The sequence below is a fragment of the Mustela nivalis genome (assembly GCF_964662115.1).
Source record: "Mustela nivalis genome assembly, chromosome: 11".
NCBI classification, from domain to species: Eukaryota; Metazoa; Chordata; class Mammalia; order Carnivora; family Mustelidae; genus Mustela; species Mustela nivalis.
Window position 1 is genome coordinate 35586213 of NC_139030.1, and position 23235 is coordinate 35609447.

General features: G+C 33.4%; 1 protein-coding gene across 2 annotated transcripts in view; it reads right to left on the reverse strand.

The window, feature by feature from the left end:
- ZNF804A (zinc finger protein 804A) overlaps positions 1-23235 on the reverse strand; it is a 287373-nt gene that overhangs the window by 40975 nt on the left and 223163 nt on the right. Inside the window, exon 2 of one of the 2 annotated variants that reach the window (XM_082690937.1) lies at positions 17458-17601. In XM_082690937.1, coding sequence (XP_082547063.1) covers positions 17458-17601 — 144 coding nt within the window. Of the gene's footprint in view, positions 1-2404; positions 2430-17457; positions 17602-23235 lie in introns of those variants that run through there. The other variant, XM_082690938.1, reaches the window with a different exon arrangement.

Genomic DNA, 23235 nt, shown 5'->3' on the forward strand with positions numbered 1-23235 from the left:
CAATCTCTAAAATTTTATTAATTAACCCATGTCTTAAACAAACACGGTACAATGAAAGGCTTTGCAAATGTCTACTCTAAATCTAGATTTCATTTATTTGTTTTCTTTAAAGCACATTTTATGGTATACATTGTAGATACTGAATATTTTTCTCCCTAAATGAATGAATAAAATAATGAATCTGGTATCCACAATATCTTGAATTAAATTATTTTCCAAAATAAATTAAAACTTAATTTCAACTGAATATTTTTCTCCCTAAATGAATAAAATAATGAATCTGGTATCCACAATATCTTGAATTAAATTATTTTCCAAAATAAATTAAAACTTAATTTCATTTTAATTATAATTATATTCATCCTCAAAATTTCATTAGAAACATTTTAATAGCAAAGTTATCATAGCTACTAGCTGATAACACTAAATAATAAGCATAAAGCAAAACATAAAAGGAAGGAAGAAAGGTGGGGGAAAAAAGGAGGAGAGAAAAAGAGAAAGAGAAAGGAAGGAAGGGAGGAAAGAAAGAAGGAAGGTAAGAAATGAAATATTAAAGACTAGGTCTTTGGTTTAATGAAGGAGTTCTATAAATACAGGATTACAGATTCTAGATAATCATTCTATAACTATTATTGCTTCATCTTCAAAGATTATCTTGTGTCTTGGAAAGATAAAGAGTTATAGAATAACATTAATCCACGTACTAAAAATAAACTACAATTAAGGCATCCTACAAGTGACTAAAAATTATCATAATATATTAAATAATTGGTACATTCTCATTAAATGACATTTCAAAATATTATCTTCATATGTCCCATACAACTCATTATCAACAATTAAACATTTATAAATGGTTCATAATTCAAAGGGAATCTCAAAACATTTTATCCATCATTATTTAGTTGTTTTAAATAAAAACATAATTGTTAGATATTCAAAAATATCTTAATTTTGTATCTTTCATTGGTAAAATTTGTTTCCTCAGAGGTGTTATAGGTTATGTTGGGTAAAGATTTGGAAAAGTGGGTAAGAAGTGTATAAATAATTACTATGCATTTGAAAACTTAACATCTGATAGATTGTTTTGCTCTTGGAAAAGTCCTAGGATTTAAATTATCTCATCAATTTAAAGACAATAAAAATAAATATATGATATGCTTTCACACCAAAAGAAATGAATCCTACAAGGACATAAACTCAGTGTTTGAAAATTTAGTATGTAAATTAAGAAATGTTTTCAGGGGCGCCTGAGTGGCTCAGTGGGTTAAGCCTCTGCCTTTGGCTCAGGTCATGATCCCACAGTCCTGCGATCGAGCCCCGCATCTGGCTCTCTGCTCAGCAGGGATCCTGCTTCCTCCTCTCGCTCTCTCTGCCTGCCTATCTGCCTACTTGTGATGTCTGTCTGTCAAATGAATAAATAAAATCTTTAAAAAAAAAAAAGAAAAAAAAAGAAATGTTTTCAAATGATCTAAACATTCAAAAAATAACAACTAAGTATGGAAACATATAGGAAGTAAACTTGAGTACCTTATTTCCAGTGTTAAAGCATATTACACTATGATCAATTTTTTTATGTATTCTGGACCTAAGACATACTATTTTTTTTTATTTAGTAGTATGTTCTTAAGTTTGTAAAATGGGTAGTAGATGCTCTTAAGATATAATTGTTGATAATGAAGCTTACACATTAAATTGAAAATAAATAAATAAATAATGAACTTTACCTGCAACTGATTATTGGGGCACTTTTTAAAGAGTGTTTCTGGACTTTCAAATAGGTATGAAAAATTGTATTTAATTTCACCACAGTAACCAAGTCAGGGGGGTATTGGTGAAAGAATAAACAAACAGATGAACAGAACATAAGATAGAAAGTAGAAATGGAACCCATAAACCTATCAACAGATTTTTGACAAAAGAACAAAAGCAACACAATGGAGCAAAGAGCGTCCCTTCAAGAAATATTGCTGGAACAACAGGACAAAAGATTAATCTAGACACAGAATCTAAACTTTTTACAAAAATTAACTCAAAACACATTATAGAAAATCTAAATGACTTTGGGTATGGTGCCACCTTTTTGGTTACAACACCAAAGACATGATCCATGAAAGAAATAACTGATAAGTACATTTCATTAAAATTTAAAACCTCTGCTCTATCAATGACAATGGTAAGAGAATTAGGAAACCAGCCAAAGACTGGGAGGAAATATTTGCAAATATTCTTAAACTTCAACAATAAGAAAATAAACAGCCCAATTAAAAAATGGACCTAAGACTTTAATAGACACCTCACCAAAGAAGAGAATGCAGATGACAAATAAACATTGAAAAGATATTCCACATCATATGTCCTTAGGGAAATATGAATTAAAACAACAGTGAGATACAACTCATACCTGTTAGAATGTCCAAAACCCAGAAGACTGACAACAGCAAATGCTGGTGGGGACGTGGAGCAATAGGAACTCTCATACATTGCAGGGGAGAATGCAAAATGGAACGGCCACTCTGGAAAAAAGTTTGGTGGTTTCTTATAAAATTTAACTCTTACCATGTGATCCAGCAATCATACTCTTTGTTATTTACTCAAAGGAGAGAGAATCTTATATTCACACAAAAGCTGCATACAGATGCTTATGGCCACTTTTTATCATAATTGTGAAAACTTGAAAGTAACCATGATGTCCTTTAGTGAGTGAATAGATAAATGTACATCCAGACAATGGAACATTGTTTAGAGCTAGAAAGAAATTAGCTATCAAGTCATGAAAAGACATGAAAGAAACTTACGTGATTATTACTAAGTAGAAGAAGCCAATCTGAGAAGCTACATAATGTATGATTCCAGCTACATGAAAAGTCAAAACTATGGAGATAGTGAAAGGATCAGTGTTTCCAAAAAATGAAGTGGGGATACATGAATACGCAGAGAACAGGAATTTTAGGGCAGTGGAAATACTCCATATGATATAATGATGGATATGCCATTATACTTTTTTTTTTTTCAAGACCGTAGAATAGACAGTACCAAGAGTAAACATTAACGTAGACTATAGACTTAGATGATTGTGATGTATCCACCTAGGTTCATCCTTGGTAAAAAATGTACCATTCTGGTTAGTGATGCTGATAACCGGAAAAGCTATGTATGGGTATAGACAGGGTTATATGGGAAAACACTATCTTACTTTCAATTTTGTGGTCAACCTAAAACTTCTCTAAGAAATAAAGTCTGAAAAATTATAATTTTCAGGAAAAGTGAAAAAGATATGTTCAAAAAGTTTGTCTCTAATCTTCCTGCTAATCATTTTTACTTTATAAAGAAACAATGAAACCACCAATATTAATTATAACACAGATAATAGTGAACTAAATATAATCCAAAAAATATAACCAGGTGGAATTAAAACCCTCTTTTGCAAGCAGATATACGAGACAAGAATTTTAGGTTTGCATATTGTTTGTATCCTGAGAAACACAATATAAGGAACACAAGGTGGAGAAAAAGAAGTCATAGGGCAACTTTCCTCTTCCATCGTTTCTCAACTTCTCTTATTCAGTCCACATAGCCTTTTGATCAACAAAGAAGTGTACATTAACTTTGCCTCACTCTGACTCTCTAACTACTGACACAACATGTGGTCTGGAGTCACTAAAATTACTGAACAAAGATTTGTGCTTTAGGAACACCTGTTCCACTAAGCAACTAGAATATGATGGAAAGTCAAGAGAAAATGCCTTTACATGTCAAACATTAATATTCTTTGTTGTATAATCTTATTTGGAAAAAAAAAAGCTCATATTTTTGTGGAAATATTGCTTTGATTTTCAGAATTAATACTAAAAAAATAAGTTTTGATGAATAGAAGTAAGGAAATTTCTGCAGAGGATGACCTTCAGAAAGTTCAATCATAATCAGTCAAATAGTTTTTATTCCTCATTGTCATTTCTTCTGTTATTTCCACAATTAGAGCAAGATTTTCAACTGTTAGCAGTTTGGGTTACCCTAGAAGTGTTGATTTCAAGTCATTTTTCATTAAAAAAAATGCAATATGACTAAGATCATGTCAAAGTCATACCAATTTCTATTTTTGATTTTGTGAGCTTTTAGATAACCAAAAAGGATGCTACTCTCTATAACAATGTATATTGTTAATCCTGGGTAAAATTACATCTTTGCAGATTATCAGTATATGTAGAATCTAGATAGAACTAATAAATAAGAAAAAAAAATCCCATTCATTTAGTTTCAATACCTAGATTCTGGTTAAAAGAACATGGTAGCGGGGAGAGAACAGAGGAAAATGCCTTTGAAATTAAAGAAAGTGAACTCTTTTTCTGAAAATTAAAATAAACCCAAGAAAAAAGAATAACAATTGGCGGTTCCCTACAGAGGACAATGACTTATAGACATCAGGAATAATACGTTAAATAGACATAACAGAACTCAATCAATTTGCTGGATATCTTTACATCATTTTTTGTTTCAGTTTACGAACTAACTTGACATGGTTTGGAATAAAAGCTGTTCCTTGAAACCTCAGAAGGAAAAGGTGGAGATATTCAAATTGTGTTTTAACTAAGCCAGAGTGAGGTATCTTTGGTAGTTAAAACTGCAAATATAAACTTAAAATAAATATTTAGAATACTTATAATTAAACAAAAATGGCTTCTGGCACTCTAGGGAAGGCTGGACTAAAAAAAATCTAAAACTGCACTAAAACTTCTAAAATCTCTATACTTTTAGTCTCTCTCTTACTGCTGGTATATTCTCTAGCACCATTCAGTTTTAAGAAGCATTTGCTTCTAAGTAGCAAAAACTGAACTCCCTTTCTTTTGTACATTCCTACTTAAGCCTCCTACTGTCAGGCATTTGTCCCCAACCACTTTGCAAAACCTCTTTCGTTAACTTGTCCAAATTCAAAATCAAGTATTTCTCTCTCTGTGACTCAATTGTTCACCGCTACTCCTTGACTATCTTGTTTTCCTTTATCTTCCCAGACACACTTGTTCAAGCCCCATACCCAGATCCTTTACATTTTCCCAACTTCTAAATGTATACTAAGGGTTCGTTTCTTCTATCACATCTCTTCTCTATATCCACTTACTCCCTGGATAACCATCAGCTTTATGGTTAACTCCATGGGTAAGCTGTATCTAGTTGCATAATCACCATTTTTTTTCTTAATATTTTATTTATTTATTTGACACAGAGAGAGAGATCACAAGTAGGCAGAGAGGCAGGCAGAGAGAGGAGGAAGCAGGCTCCCCACTGAGCAGAGACCCCAATGTGGGGCTCAATCCCAGAACCCTGTGACCATGACCTGAGCTGAAGGCAGCAGCTTTAATCCACTAAGCCACCCAGGCGCCCTCATAATCACCATTTCTATTTAGATCCTTCATAGACATCGCAGACATGACATAGCCTCAAACGCCTCATTCTCATCCCACAAACATTTGTTTTTGTCAGTTTTCTTCAGCACCCAAAATCTGATTCAACAGATCTGTTGACATTTCCATGCCATTCAAATATTCAGATTTTCACTACTTTTCACTGTCGATACCATTATTCCCTAAATCAAGCAAATGTCATCTGTATCCTGAATGTAGCATTAACCTCCCACTGGTCTCCTTTCTGCCATGTTTACTTCCCTCCTCCTAATCTATTCTCCACATAACCACCAGAGTGATTTTTTTTCCCCAAAACAGCAAATCACATGATCTTACTTTCCAGATGGAAATCTTTTAATTATCTTACAGCCTTTAAACTAAATCCTATAATCTTTATTACGGCCTACAAAAATCTACCTGATTTGGACCCAAATTTCTTTTCGTAATTCATCTCTTAAACATTTCCATTAGCCTATGCTTCTTGCTAGTCTCATTGGCTTCCTCTTGTTTTTGAAAGAATCTAATTACAATCCTACCCCTGCATATTTTAGGAAGTATTCCTACAGATATCTTTATCACTTGTTTGCTCACTTTAAATTCTTGTTTAATCACCACCTCATCAGAGAGGTCTTAGCTCATTTGCTTATCTAAAATAACAGGTATCATTTACTACTATCTTTTTATTTTTCCTCCAAGTTGTAAGTATCTAAATTTAAATGTTGAGTTGTTAGTTTGCTTCTTGATTCACCAAAATTAAGTTCTATGAAAACAAAATCTTTTTTTTTCCACTATTACTCACCTAGATTGGGTCCTTATGTGTATATGTGGGTGTATACACATTTGTTGACTAAATGTGTGTGTGATCTGTGTATGTGTACCTATATAGGCATGTGTGCAAGTGTACACACATACATATAAATATATATATGGAGAGAGAATTCTACCTGGTTCTTTCTCTTTTTCTTCATTGTGTGTGTGTGTGTGTGTGTATGTGTGATTTTGACATCTCTCTTTTCTTTTCTAGTTTGCTCAATGGGCTTTGGAGAGATGAAATGAGTCAGAAGATGAGAATACACAAATAGGAAGTTTATATTTCTTATTTCGTTCATCGTAATAAGATTTAGTCATTTTAGTAAATATATTTCTTGTATTAAAACTATGCATTAGAAAGGATCAACTATTTATAATAGCTAAGACATGGAAATAACCTGTGTCTATTGGTAGACAAATGGGTAAAGAATATGCCATGGAAAACTACTCAGCACTAAAAAGGAAAGAAATTCTGGCATTTGAACGTGGATGGGCATTCGGGGCATTATGCTAAGTGAATGAAGTCAGACAGAGAAGGACAAATACTTATATGGGATCTTTAAAAAAAAAAAGAACTCATAGAAACAAAACATTGGTAGCTGCTATGGGCAGAGGGTAAAAGTGGAGAAAATTGCTGAAAGTGGTCAAAAGGTACAAATTTCCAGCTAGGATATAAATAAGCTCTGGGTAATGTGCAGCATGGTAACTGTTATTAACAATACTGCATTGTATATTTGAAAGTTGTTAAGAGAGCAGATCTTAAAAGTTTTCATCAGAAGGAAAAAAATGGTAAACAAAATGGATAGTAATGGATATTAACTAAACTTATTGTGCTAGTTATTTGATAATATCCACATTAATTATGTTATACACTTTAAAAAAGGAAGAACATATTAAAGATACTGTTCATGTCCATCTTTCTTGAATACATTCATAATCTGAGCCATTTCTGATAAAATCATTGCATAGTTCCTTTTTTTCCTGAGAGTTCTCTTTATAATTTCAAGAAGTTAATATAATTACAATAAATGTATTACATATATGTATTGTATTTACCATAAAATAACATCTTCTATAAAGACATGAAGTATTTTTTTTCTCTCTAAATCCCCAGTGACAGTCTTACTATTATTATTTTTACATGAAGGAGACAATTCCCTTAATGTTTGCTCAGCATGAAATTACAAAAGCTCAGCTTCAAGAGGAAGTTTCCTGAATTATGTAGCACAGTTTTCACTACACTGGTGCTTTTGTGATATAATACACTATTGATCTGACAGACATTGGACATACCACGAGGGAAGAACATTGTATGAATTCACAGTGAATTTTTCTTCAGGTACTCGGAAAGCCTATAATGCAGATGTTAATGTCAGTCATTTCTGCATTCGAAATTATAATGAGGAATTTCTAGGACATGGAAATAGTCAAAAGGGGATATTTTCAGTGAAGTAGCAATCTTTGTGGAAGAAACCCTCTAGGAATAGTCTGAAACTACAAGAGTGGTCATCTCTGTGTGTCTATTGACTAGACAACTCTAGAATTTAGTAAATTAAGTTGTAGAAAATGGAGACTAAGGCAAATGATTATTGTCCATTGCAACGCAAATATATTTTGCCCAATAGAGACATGATTGATTTTGTGCTTCACAAAAGATGACCCCAAATATTATATTTTATGTCCCACAGGGTATAAATCAATTTTGATGTATTAAAACATTATCAGCATTCCTGACTGATTATATAGTACATATCTATATCTGTATCTCTAGATATCTACATACATAGCAGGCATATATAGATAAAGATACAAGTGAAAACTATATAGTTGTCCTTTGAATAATCCTTTTAACAAGTCTCATGGTCTTATTGCTTTCCTAATTAAGGAGCTGAATAAAATGTTTGAGCATGTCATTTTATATTTTACGAAGGAAATGATTTTACCTTTTGAGAAGAAAAAAGGTAACATATACCATACATATATACACACATATGTGCATGTGTTAATTTGTGTGTGACACTTCCAAAATAAAATTTTTGTAATTTTGTTTGCTAAATTCCTTTATTTTACTCTATAAAAACATTGTGGCCAAAGATAAGCTAAATAAATAGTGTATGGTACTTTCTTTGAAATATTTGTCTTGAAACTTTTTTTAAAATGCCATATTTTTTTTTTTTCTTTATCTTCCCCCTATGTGAATCCATTTGGATTGTAACATTGATAAGAACATTTTTTATGGACTCCGGGCAAAAAGAGCTTGTAGCTCACAGCAATATTTGGGGTGCAAATGAAATTGGGGTGAACATCTAGTATATCTTTTTTTTCTAATCAAATATGTCACTTAAACTTTTAGCATACATCTTTGTTGATAAAAGACAACACAGTGACATACTTTTTACTTTAAAAAACTCCACTAATCTGCTGAGAAAAGCAGTTGTTAGTATTGTGGAGAGGATTTTGTCAGCAGATTTTGTGACATGAATCTTGCTTCCTTGGTTGGAAACATCATGTTGATGATTCGAACTTTACCTTTGATTGTACTGAGGTATATCAATAAAGAGACGTCAACTGTTTTCCCATTAATATCCCTGTTTATCTTACAAATAAAAATGATTGTCCTCAATTGAGTATACAGGCAGCATTTTCCAAATTGTTATGAATACACTGAGGTCAAATCTGAGCAGGAGAAAGGATGTGGGAATGAGCCAAATTATACCAGAATTTCCTAAAGATTAAAATCTGTATGAAGAAAATAATTTTAGGGTAAATATATTTTTTTGACAGATTTTTTAATTGAATGTATTTTACATGTGTTATAGTGCTTACTGGATCCAATGTATTTAGTTAAGCAAGTAATTGAATAAAAAGTAACATTAAATAACAATGACTATGGTTCTCCCACAAAAACAAAAACAGACACAGACATATGTACTTGTATGTGTACACCTTTAGTATATATTGATACTTAATATCTATGTCTGTATTCAAATGTAAAATATATATGCACATTAACACATATCTTTAATACACAGTACCTAGGATAGAAACATACAAAATTAAATTTATATCAAATATTATTTCTATTTTAGTAATTAAATCTTATGTCAAAAGAGTCAGGCCATATTGAAAAAAAGGTTTTATTTTTACCTTGATAAAAATAAAATTGTTTAATGAAATTTTGACATGTGTGATTATTTTGAAAATTATTTCTATGAAATTAGTATGTCAGGTGTCAATTGGATTGCTAGATACTTTATAAACCAAAATATGTTGACATATTACCTATGCTTCATACTCATTTTCTAGATTTTGCAAGATTGGAAATTAAGAATCTGAAGCAAATGTGGGAGCAATTAAATTAACAGAATTTGCAATATCAAAGGAATATAAATCCAACAATAGAGAATGGTTAAGTTAAAAACAAATATTTGATGGGATATTGTGAATCCCTTAAAACAACTATTATGAAAATTCTGTATAAATGGAAAAATACTATTGACAAAATCAAACTGAATGCTGTAGAATACAAAATGGTATCTATCTAGGTGTGCCTGGGTGGCTCAGTGGGTTAAAGCCTCTGCCTCGAGCTCAGATCAGGATCCCAGGGTCCCCAGGTCTTGGGATCAAGCCCTGCATTAGGCTCTCTGCTCAGCAGGGAGCCTGCTTCCTCCTCTCTCTCTGGTTGCCTCTCTGCCTACTTGTGATCTGTGTCTGTCAAATAAATAAATAAATAAATAAAATCTTTTAAAAAATGGTATCTATCTAAATGTATTCATTCATGTGAGGAAAATTAGAAAAAAATCAATTTATTATTAGGTAGGGTTTCTCTTTCATATCACAAAATGGTCATATATATATATGCATTTTTAATGAAATAAAAGTGAAAAGGAGTAAGAAGTCATGCAAATATAAATAGCTTTAACATTTAGTCTGAACAAAAAGAATTCTATGAGAGCAAATGGATTTATAAGGAGGAACTAAGGGTAAATACTCTGTTTTCTCTTTATATTCTATGTTTTCTGCCACTTTTTCCTTCTTGCCATAGTTCTCTGATAAAAACAAACAACAATCACAAAAATCCCTGAGTTCTCAGTGCCTGAAACAGTGGTTTCTTTTTGTAGGCAGCTGTTAGTACTTGCAAGAAACTCTGGACTCCATCATTCCAACACAGTGCTGTTCAAATACAGGTTCAGGTTAAATTCTTGAATGTTTGTACACCTCACTGTGGAATTAGGTACTTATTCTCAGAATACACACCGAACAAACAGAAGAAACAGATTATCACCTGAGCAAAGGATGTGATAGGGCAAGTTGCTTTAGTGAAGCTAGGGGGAGAGTCAACCATATACTGAAAATGGGTTCTGCACAGGTTCTCCAAGGAATGCATATATAGTACATCTCCTATGTGTTTGATTTTCAACAACTGGGCTGAATATGGAGATGAAAGTTATGAGGGGTGGAGGTTGCAGAGAATTGATAGGCAGTTTTGTTTGAAATTCTGCTCTACTTCTCAGGGTAATTTCATCATTCATTTAATATATTACCTCTCATAATGTAATGCTAAATATGGTATCTGCATATATTCCATGCTACATTCAATGCAGAATTATCTTAAATAGCATCAACTATTTTTAAATTGTCCTTGGACATTTTTTTACACATTAGGAAATAGATTTTGAATACTATTGATTACAGCCCAGAAGATGGGGCAAAGCCACAGTAACGCATGCAGCACAGAACAGGAAGGTGTTTCTAAAAAGTATAAATTGGGATGCTTGGGTGGCTCAGTTGGTTAAGCATCTGCCTTTGGCTCAGGTTGTGACCCTAGGACTCTGAGATCTCAGGGTTCTGGGATCAAGTTCTGACATCAGGTTCCTTTCCCAGCAGGGAGCCTGCTTCTCCCTCTGCCTGCAACTTCCTCTGCTTGTGCTCTCACTCTCTCTGACAAATAAATAAAATTTTGTTTTAAAAGATTTACTTTTTTAAAAGAATAAAAGATATATAAATCTATAGAATATAAAATATATAACAATCTCTAAACAAATTATTTGTGAAAACATATATTCTTGTAAAATATATTTGTTAAAGTATCACTGTAAACATAGTACAATAAAATAAAATAATATAGTACAATAAAGGGAGATAATTTAATTGAAGCCACCGACCAAGTCATCATGTATCCTACAAGAAAAATACACTCCCAGGCATTAATAAATGATTATTACAATAAAAATAAAGATACACAGTAAAAGGAAAGATATGCCATGCTCAAGAACTAAAATAATCAATATTGGTAAAATGTACATAGCCACTCAAAGCAATCTTCAGATTCAATGCAATCCCTAAAAAAATACCAATAATATTTTTCATATAACAAGAAGAAATACCCCTAAAATTTCTATGGAACCACAAAAGACCCCCAAATAGCCAAAGCAATCTTGAAAAAGAACAAAGCTGGTGGTATCACGATCCTGGATTTCAAACTATACTACACAGCTATCTTATACAAAACAGTATGTCACTCTCACAAAAATAAACACATAAATCAATGAAACAGAAGAGAGAGCTCAGAAATAAACCCACGTTTATATGGTCAATTAATCTATAGCAAAGGGGGCAAGAATATATAAAGGAGAAAGAACAGTCTCTTCAATAAATGGTATTAGGAAAACTGAACAGCTGTGTGCAAAAGAATGAAACTGAACTGCTTGAAAAATAAATTAAAAATGTATTAAAGACTTAAATGTAAGACCTGAAACCATAACATTCCTAAAAGAAAACAGGCAGTAAACTCTTGGACATTGGCCTTAGAAATATATTTCTGGTTCTTTTTTCCCAGGCAAGGGAAATGAAAGCAAAAGCAAACAGATGGAACTATATGAAACAAAAGATGTTCAACAGATATATGGAAAGAATGTAAATTGGTGCAGCCACTATGGAAAACAGTATGGAGTTCTCTCAAAAAATTAAAAATGGAAATAACACAGGGTTCAGTAACCCCACTTCTGGGCATTTACCCAAAGGAAAAAAAAAAAAAAAACACTTATTTGAAAAAAACACATGTACCCCCATGTTCATAGCAGCATTATTTACAATAACCGAGATATGAAAGCAACCCAAGTGTCCACTGATGAATGAATGGATAAAGAAAATATGAGGTACCCATCTACACAATGGAATAATACTCAAGCATAAAAATAATGAAGTCTTGTCATTTGTGACAACATGGATGGACATGGAGGGTATTATGCTAAGTGAAATAAGTCAGACATAGAAAAATGCCCTATGGTTTCACTTATATGTGGAATCTAAAAGGAAAAGAAAACAAAACAAAACAGACACAGATTCATAAATGCAGAAAACAAACTGGTGGTTGCCAGAGGAGAGATGGGTAGGAAGAAAGGAGAAAAAAGTGAAAGGAATTAAGAGGTACAGACTTCCAGTTGCAAAATAAAGAGGCCACAGGGAGGATAAACATAGCACAGGGAATATAGTCAGTAATACTGTAACACTCTGTATGGTGACAGATGGTAACTATACTTACTGTATTGAGCATTTTGTACTATATCTATAATTGTCGAGTCCCCATGTTATACACATGAAACTAACATATATTGTATGCCAACTATATTTCTATTAAAATAAAACAAACAAACAAATCAATAAAGATACTCCACCGTGGCTTAAAAAGTTTGCCTTATAGCTATTGTTGCAATTGTACTACAAAATGAAATTTTTAGAGGTCACAAGCACAGGAGGGATAAAGGAACGCTCTTTGTATTCATTTACAAAACATAATTGACAATTATAAAATGAAACTTTTGATATTAGATGCATTTCTCTACTATAATGTAGCTTTTTAACTCTTTTTTTTTCTCATAATTATATTTAGATAACATAGAGCACAAACATTAAAGTTGTAGTATTTTTCACACACCCTCAACATTGACTAACTCAAATGACTCAGTCATCAGCCTTCAACCTTACAGACAGTGGAGGATGGAAAGGAAATAGATTTGAACTTCACTGGGCAAGGTTTATGAAAATGGCATTGGCTGATACTAGAAATGATTATTTTATCCAGATGCTGCCTCAAACTCAACAATGGACCAAAACTACAGTTAAATTCTATTCAAGTTATGGCTTTGACTATGAAATGTCAAAACAATACAGTTCCATGGTTAGCTAGACATACACTTGTACTTCTCCTGGAGCAGGTACTTTTGGGCAGTGGGGAGGTGCTACAGGAGGAAATTGTATGACTTTCCATTCTTCTCATCCTTGAAATGACTAAACAAAATAGTAACAGTTACAAAGAGATTGAAGCACACACCAGAAGAAAAATCCCAAGGAAGGGGTTCAAAATGGATTGAATCATACATTATTTTACCTGTACCTTGTATTTTCCCATTAACCTTTAAATATTATTTTGCAGATTAAAATTTAGGTCCAAACATCAAGAAGTGATTCTTTTCTCAAGTATCAGGTTAGTGACAGAAGTTTCAGTTATTAGGAAATGTTCAAATTTGAGAATAAGTCTGCTCCATTTTTATAGCAATACAAGTCCCTGCAGGACCGGCAAATTCCAACAACCTGGCCTGACCATGACTTCCTCTAGAGCAGAACAAAACAGCACGCCATAAAGCACTGAATCTTGACTTGCTGGGGGAGGTCACTTCAGGGCCTTTTGGGAAATACTTCAGCCATACTGAAGCCACGAAAGTAAAAATCAAAGTGTTTGAGGGGCAGCGGCAATAAGGCAATCATTCCCTTTTCTATCTCTTCATAACACCAGTGTGACAAATCTCTTACAGTGAAAATAACTCTGAATTGCCCAAAGGCTGCCAGGTGAGAAGACAGACACAGTGTGGCTTTAGTTTAAGGGCAGATAAATAGGTCAAAGGGTTTAGAGGAAAACCTTTTCTTTTTACCAGATGCTGAGTTTCCCACTTAAAACAATTTTTAAAAATCTCAACGGCTAGAATTCAGAATGATAGAGTTCACTTGGAACTATTCTAATCATCTTTTTTTACTTAATATTTATTTATTTATTTTAGAGAAAAGAGAGAATGAGAGAGAGAGAGAGAGTGCAAGAGCAGGGGAGAAGGACTGGGGGGGCAGAAGGAGAAGGGGAAAGGGAATCTCAAGCAGACTCCCCACTAAGCACTGAACCCGACATCCAGGAGCCCCCAACCATCTTTTTTTAAAAACAGTATGATTGCCACACTTTTTTTTTTTTTTACATTTGTTTCAGATGTACAGTAGAAAGATTCAAGAATTCTATATACTACTCAGTGGTTATCTGTCTTGAAACTGTGGCTCATTACGAGATCTTAAATGCATTTTGACTCTAGCCCTTTTATATTCATCTAGGAAGCCCTGATTGGGTGTCTACCTGTGCAAGATGCTGCATTAGATGCTGTGAGGAATGAAGACAAAAAGAGAATGGTCCTTGCCATTAAAAGGTCACAATCCAATGGCTTTCAAGTTTCAAAGTTAAAGAGAAAATATTCTAAAAATGAACCCTGAATTGTGAACTATTGTGATCACCTCTGTACACCCATGCCTCTTCCTTTTTCTAATTCTCTGTTAGCAAGTCTTGGCGATGAGAGCTTGAGAGAGATTTTGAAGTTACCCAAAGAACATGTGGATGAGAGAAATAGATTTTTCTTTGAAGCTTCGAGTTCAAATGCAACACAGAGTCTGTCATAACAGATTTGCAAAGATACATGAGGCAGGCACACTGCGCTTAGGTCACGATTACTTGGATACGTTTTAGACTTTATTAGCCTTTTTGAAGCAAAAATAGATCTTTATTGGAAGCCTAAATAAAAGCAGTCTCAAAGGAAAACTGTCAGTGTCCCAAAGATTCTAGGAGAAAAGAAACTTTAGCAAGTAGTGATAACAAAATTAATTAAATATTGAGCTTTTACTATTTTTCAAGTACTCTGCTAAGTGTGGTCATGTGCATTCTCTCATTTATTCTCCCTAACAATGAATATTTGAGTTAATTGAGCCTTGTGTATTTTACCCAAGTCAGGTAAGTGGTAGGGTTAGGACTCATTCCACCAATAACTCCTCCTCCCTTTCTCCCTGAATCTGGTGGCCCTTGGATATATGTGTATATATGTAGCGAATGAATATGTGTAGCAAATGAATATGTCAGATGTGTGGCCTCTTTGTTTTTTTCTAATTCCATTCAAGAAGTATCCAAATCACACGTGGGTTTTCCTACCTGAAAGTTCAGTGCTGGTAATATGGACATTGATTATACCAACTTTCTCAACTTTTCCATGTACTTAGCCACAACTCAGGATTATATTTTTAAGTATTTGGTCCAACCACAGTCAGACTAAAGACAGATTTTTTTTTCTTTTTGTATCTCAACTATAATATCTCAGGAGAAAATAAAATCTGAATTATCCTTCTTCAAATTTCATCCCTCTCTACTTCATGGTGCCAAGGTGTGACATCATGTAGTAGGAATATTGATAACAGTCGTAGGGTGAGGCTACTGCTCAGAAAAGGGGGATTGTATTTTTGGAAGACACTCTGAAAGATTTACCAGTATCTTATGGGAAAGGGATATAAATCTTAAATATTTTCAGCTGCTGAACATCAATTCATGCTAAATTAATCAGCTAAAACTGCTATCTATCAGACTCCATGACCATCCAGATAATGTATCCATCTCTAGGGCCTGATATCCCAAACCATTACTGGAAGTGACCCTCTGGATTTTCAAAATAATAGCCCAGTCCCAGCCTGAATTACCCTGACTGGGTCTTAACACTTTATGTGGTATCTTAACTCTATTAAGAATATGGAACTGGAAAGGCCCTCATAATGATTTATGAATCTGATCTCCCAGGCAATCTATGGTGGAATAAAGCATTCTTTGGCAAATGATAGTTATAGCTGTAAGACAGTCGTAAAACACACACACACATGTTTCCAAATATCTAGTTTACACAATGAAACATATGTGTTATAACCTATCTTGTGCTTTTAGGTACTTAGGAAAAATCGGAGGAACAACTTTCTCAGATTTACCACATCAGGAGAAGCTTCTCCTGTGGTAAATCCTTTTATAGAATATATGTCACTAACTGTGAAATTAAATCAATACTATTGTCTGATGGATTTTAATAGGATATATGAATGTGTGTATATATATTTATATTTTGTATTTTTATGTAATAGAATGAACAATATTTCCATCAGAAATTTTCCCTTACCTAGTGTGCAAGTAGATCTGCAAGAAGAAAGGCAAGGGTAAATCATCAAGATCTGTATGCCTTAATTAGTGATGAATATAAATTAAGGCTCATGTTCTCATGTCCTCCTCAAGCACAGTTTTGTTGGCGTAAAAGAATGGAAGGATTGACAGCAAAAAAAGATACATTGGGTTGATTCATAATCAACCTCAGCATAATCATTTTCCTCTATTCTTTCTTATGCCAAATAACTCTAATGTTAATGGAAAGTTAGGGCAAATTCATGGGCTAAAATATACCTTTTATTAATACCAAAGTGATATGTAGATGATATTTGTAAGTAATGGCTAAGAAAACATAAGTTAGTGATAACTATTATACTGTATCATATCAAGCTAAATAATCAACGTTAAGACTTTGCTCTGATGAATGTAAACCATACGAGAAAATGGAATCTGTATTATTAACTTCACTTCAGACATCACTGTTGTAAACTTGTCTTTACACAGAGCTTTGAAAAAAAATCAATCTTGGATTTATAATTGATAGCAAAATGAAAATATTAAAGTAGACTATATCATACACATATTAAGTGCTTACTTAACCAATAACTATGGATGATTTTTACCATATTAAATTAGCTTTTTTTCATATTTTTATGGGGATTTAAATGTAAAGAATTATAAGTTCATTCACATTTGATAAATTTCAATAGTTGCTTAGAACATTTAAAATTAATAAATAATTTTTGAATTACCTCCAATCACTGAAAAGGTAACTGACTGGTATTTCTTTGTGTTAGTTATTTATATAAGACTTTACTTCTAGAGCTTAAAACAACAACAACAACAACAACAACAACAACAAAAACTGTCTTTTGCTCTAAATCATTAAATTATCATCCCCAAATGGCAACTTTAAAAATTGTGTAACAAAACATAAAAATATTGTATTTATATATATAGTTTATACAGTGTAAATTATTACAAAGGTTTAGAAATATCAGGGTTTTTTTGACACCTCTTTCTTACCTGTTTGTGAGCGTGGTCATATGAATTAATGTGATTGTCAAACTCTTGATGCTTATAGTACTGCTTGTCACAGAGTTCGCAATAAAAATTGGCCTTCAGATCTTCCAATGCTTTTGCTATGCTGTTCTCTTTCTCAGCATAATCCTAAAAAATAAAATTGCAAGGAAGGCAGCAATTAGTTCTTTCCTTGTTGACTTTGTTCTGACAATTGTCAATTTCAGCATAATAATTAGAGTTAAAATATAATGAAGAAAAATAAAGCAAATTCCAGAAAACTGAATCAGAAGAAATTATGAACTTTAAATTATGAAATTTAAAAATTTCTCTTTTTAAAGGAGAAATTATTCTCCTTTAACGAGGAGAATAAGATTAACTGAAGAAGCCAAGATAAATGGCAGGAAGAACAGCAAAAACATGGAGAAGCTAACCAAACAAGGAAAGAGAAGCCCTTGCTTAAACAAGTTCCTGAGCCCTGTTGGCAAAGAAAAAAACAATAATCATATAGTTATGTTGATTCAGCTGCTGATTTCTGGCAATGGCTTAGTTAACATAAACTTGTAAATTCTGAACATCTAGACTATGTCCTGCATGAAGAAGCCCGGATTGGTGCACAAACATTCAAGTTTCGTATTTTTGTTTGCTAGTTTCTTTAAATATCTGGAGAGTAATTTATTCATCTCAACTAGATTTCATTTGACTAATGTTTTCGTCTTGACCCATATCATTTTAAGTTGAATTTTTAAGAACTCTCTACATCTTTAGAAAATGAGATTCTTTTCTGCAAGTTATTTAACTAAACTGAAAAGGACTAAACTGTATATAAGCAGATTGCTTTCATCATGCCCATAGTAAATAAAGACAGCTATATAATCAAACCCCTGAAAAAATGAAAAATGTAGTCAGTTAGCATTAGCTTTCATTTACAAGACATAAAATAGCAAAATGTTTGTGGCTTTTAGGTTTTCTTAAATCTAAATTTACTTTCTGTGTCATGGTTCCTTTAATGTTAATGTTGTTAGACATAAATAAATTCTACATATTGAAACATTGTTCAGGTCTTTTGTTGAAGTGCTGATATGAAGACTGAATTTCAGTTGCTACCACAGAATATATTATGTTTCTAACTTACAGATTCTAGATTCCTTTAAAATTCAAATTAACTACATATTCAGGCCTCTAATGTGTTACTGTAAGAAACTAACGCTCTCAGGCACTGGGATATGGAGATGAGATGACACAGTCCTCTCTATGTCAATGGCAATTATCCTCTCTCTAAATATAGCAGCTAAAAAGGACTCATAGTTTGAATGTTTAAATTGCTTCCACAAAATATAAATGTGGTTCACTAATTATAATCTAATGAATAAGACTTTCCTTACTTTATTGTACTGTATATTTATGCACATATTACATACCATATAATTCATCATATTTGTATGTACACCTTATAATATACATTATAGTAACTGATAAATATGTTTGCCATAATCTAAAATTACATAATCCAGTTTCTCACTGTAAAGACAATGATCCATTTTTCTATTAGTTTTATCAACTGCAGGAAGTGGTAAGCTACAAAATCTTTCAAATCATTTACACATGACTTATCAATTCAATATTTAATTTACCATTTCTCAGCAGATATGTGAAATATTTCTTTTATTCTTTTTGATCCCTTCCAGTATATTGTTTTAAAAAAGTTTGTTTAGTGGTGTCTGGATGGCTCAGTGGGTTAAGCCTCTGCCTTTGGCTCAGGTCATGATCTCAGGGTCCTGCGATCAATCTCCGCATCAGGCTCTCTGCTCAGCGGAGAGCCTGCTTCTGCCTGTCTCTCTGCCTACTTGTAATCTCTCTCTGTCAAATAGATAAATAAAATCTTTAAAAAAAAAAACTTGTTTAAAAAGTTGAAAATGAGGTATATATATAACTAAACTCGTTACTGAATTTTTATAAAATCTTTAAAATAATACTTTGTGGATTAGCAAATTAAAATGAAACAAAAATTAAGTACTATGATTTCATGGCTAAAGTGTGTGAAGGAGAGATAAAATTCCAATCAATATGAGCTATATTATAATGGCAATAGTTTTTGGCTCAAAGCTGAATTAGCTCTCAAAATAATATTCTTGAACAGCAATTTCTTTGTAAACTAGTGATTTTCTCCATTAATTATAATTATAGTTAAGCTACTTCCTCTCTCAAAATATTTCATTATTTCTTATTATTGTGTAAAGGTTTATTTTTTTCTTTCTAAGACTGATATTCCCTCAGAGAAGCAATAATTGTTTCTTACATATTCTTTCCACAAAAATGGGAGAATTTTTGAGTAAAGCAAACTGAAATTTGTAGGTAAATTGCATTCTTCCAAAATATTAGCCTTAGCCTAGATTTGAAGAGAAAAACAAATCTAAAAAGAATAGTGAACATTTACTCAGTGCTTGTTTAGGATCAGTCACTGATTAAGAGTGTGCATGTATTAACTCACTTAATCCCGATTAAATTTATAGAGATGTGTATTATAAACATTTTCTCAATATAGGTGAAAGTACCAAAGTATAGGAAAGTTAAATAATTAGCTCAAGGATGTACAATGAATAAATGTGCAGCCCATATTTGAACCAAAGTAATCTTGTTCACAGCATTTTATTATGTTCAGATTTTTAAGCACATAAAAAAAAAAAGCAGAAATAGTGGGGCTCCTGGGTGGCTCAGTGGGTTAAGCATCTGGCTTCCCCTCAAGTCATGATCCCAGGATCCTGGGATCGAGTCCCACATTGGGCTCCTTGCTCAGTGTGGAGCCTGCTTCTCCCTTTCTCTCTGCCTGTAGCTCTGCCTACTTGTGCTCTCTCTCTCTGACAAATTAAAAAAAAAAAAAAAAAGGAGAAATAGTGTAATAACCCACACATAACCATCAGCCAGATTCAACAGTTAATCAACTCAGGGTTGACCTCGTTTCAACTATCCTATCTCCTTCCATTTACCCTTTCCTCTGCTCCAGATAATTTTAAAGGAAATCCTCAAATTCATCTAATGTTAATTGTAAATCTTTCAGAATGTATCTCTAAAATAGGACTTTTTAGACATATCATCACAAAACCAATATCAGATCTAAAGAAAAAAAAATGAAGAAAGCACAATCATTCCTTACTATCATTGAATATACAGTGTGTTCAAGTAACTACAATCATCTAATAGTTTGAAGTAAAGCGGATTTATTTTCTTTTGAAATTCGAAGGTTGTATGCTTTTTTTAAAAGTATATTTCAAATAAAGCTCATACATTCCTGTGATCTGATGTTTCTCAGTCTCTTTTATTTTGTCTTCCTTCTCTTTGTTTTGTTATGCGTTATAATTTATTTCTCAGAAAAACTTCTAAATTATACTTCACAATTTGAAGACATATTGGGAATTATAGAAATATTACAAGAATATTATAATAAACTCTTTTTAAAAAAGATTTTGGGGGTGTCTGGGTGGCTCAATCATTAAGCATCTGCCCTTGGCTCAGGTTATGATCCCAGGGTCCTGGGTTCATTTTTCGTATTAGAGTCCCTGCTCCATGGGGAGCCTGTTTCTCCTTCTCCTTCTGCCAGGTGCTCCGCCTTCTTGTATTCTCTCTTTCTGTCAAATAAATAAATAAAATCTTTTCTAGAAAAAGATTTTATTTATTCATTTTTTAGAGAGAAAGAGCTAGGGGAGGGAGAGGGACAGGTAGACTTCAAGCTGGGCTCAATCCCACAACCCTGAGATCATGACCTGATCTGAAATCAAGATTCAGAACTTAACTGAATGAGCCACCCAGGCACCCCAAAAATAAACTCTTATATGACCTTCACTTAATTAAAATTGTTGCTAATATTTTGACATGTTTATTCTATCATCTATTTATCATCTATCATCTTCTTCTAAGATGTTAAAAAAATATAGCATAGTTGAAGCTAATTTTGTAACAAATTACACAGTAAGGAACATTTGTTACATTAGAACTTTCAATTTGAAACAAACTACAGTAAAGATTTAGGGCTGTATTCTAGAAAATGTTAGAGACTAGAAGAATTGGTTGTTTGTAGGTGCATCATAAGGGAAAGGAATCATAGGTATTGTCACTGATCATACATTCTTTTCAAATGTATGTAGACAAAATCAGCCTCTATTAGGTGACATGGTTCAATGCCCCATGGCCCTTCTCCTTCATTGTGAATGATACTGAAGGAGGCACTGGCTGAGATTATAAAGCACAATGACATATTCAACACAACCATTCCACTGCAGAAGGTAATAAATATATTTGAGTGAGATGAAAAAAGGGCACAGTGGTTTAAGTAAACTCAACTTCAAATTTCCCCCTTCTTTCTGGCAAACCCACTCTATTCAAGAAAGTACCTAATTTCTATAATGTCCCACTGAATGTGATGGAGGAACTAGTTTCTTGTAGCTAGTCAGGTCATCCAAATCCATCCCATTTTAGATATTTCTAAAAATAATGAAGGTTGAATCCTTACTTTCAGGAAAGTAGCATGTAATTCCAAAGCTAGAACGTCAAGAATGTTTTAATAGGCAACCTTAACAATTGCACAGTGTAATACTTTTTGCAGATCGGCAAACTGAAATAATGAAGTTAGTGGTTTATCAACAGGCCCAGGGCCTTTCCATCAACCATTTATTAAAAAATGAATAGTACCAATGTACCAATAGTACTTTTTTTTTTTTAAAGATTTTATTTATTTATTTGACAGAGAGAGATCACAGTAGACAGAGAGGCAGGCAGAGAGAGAGAAAGGGAAGCAGGCTCCCTGCTGAGCAGAGAGCCCGATGCAGGACTCGATCCCAGCACCCTGAGATCATGACCTGAGCCGAAGGCAGCGGCTTAACCCACTGAGCCACCCAGGCGCCCATTATAGTACTTTTTTTTTTTTAAAGATTTTATTTATTTATTTGTCAGAAAGAGAGAGGGAGAGAGAGTGAGCGAGTGAGCACAGGCAGGAGATTGGCAGGCAGAGGCAGAGGGAGAAGCAGGGTCCCCGCCGAGCAAGGAGTCAGATGTGGGACTTGATTCCAAGACACTGGGATCATGACCTGAGCTGAAGACAGCCGCTTGACCAGGCATCCCCCAATAGTACTTTGAAGGGAGAAAAGTTATTTCCCAAAAGGACACATTTCATGGTGGCTTCAGCATAACATTTGGTGTCAAATAATATTCAGCCTCTTCTGAAAGGCATCCATAACTTGGTACAGTCAAGCAGTCTTCTCCAAGGAATGTGAGCTCCGTGAGGGCAGGGATTTGTAGCTGTTGCATTCATTTCTCTTTCTCCAATGTTTTTTTCGGAGCCAAGCATTGGCAGACATTCAACATATATGTAGACACTTTGGGGCATATATAACAAGCAAACAAAACAGAAACTAGCAGCACTAGCTACATAATAGTTATAAAACAGTTGCGCTCATGCTTAGGTTTATAGTATCCAGTTATTTGGGGAATACTTTTAGAGCTAATACCAAGCTATGCTGTATATAAATTATCACTGCTAAATAGGAACTGTGATCCTATATTACATCCTAATATTTCTGCTAGGAATACTTCTTTTAAAAAATTAAAATTATGTGAGGCACCTGGGTGGCTCACTGGATTAAGCCGCTGCCTTCCGCTCAGTCAAGATCTCAGTGTCCTGGGATCGAGCCCCGCATCAGGCTCTCTCCTCAGCAGGGAGCCTGCTTCCCCTTCTTTCTCTGCCTACTTGTGATCTCTCTCTCTCTGTCAAATAAATAAATGAAATCTTAA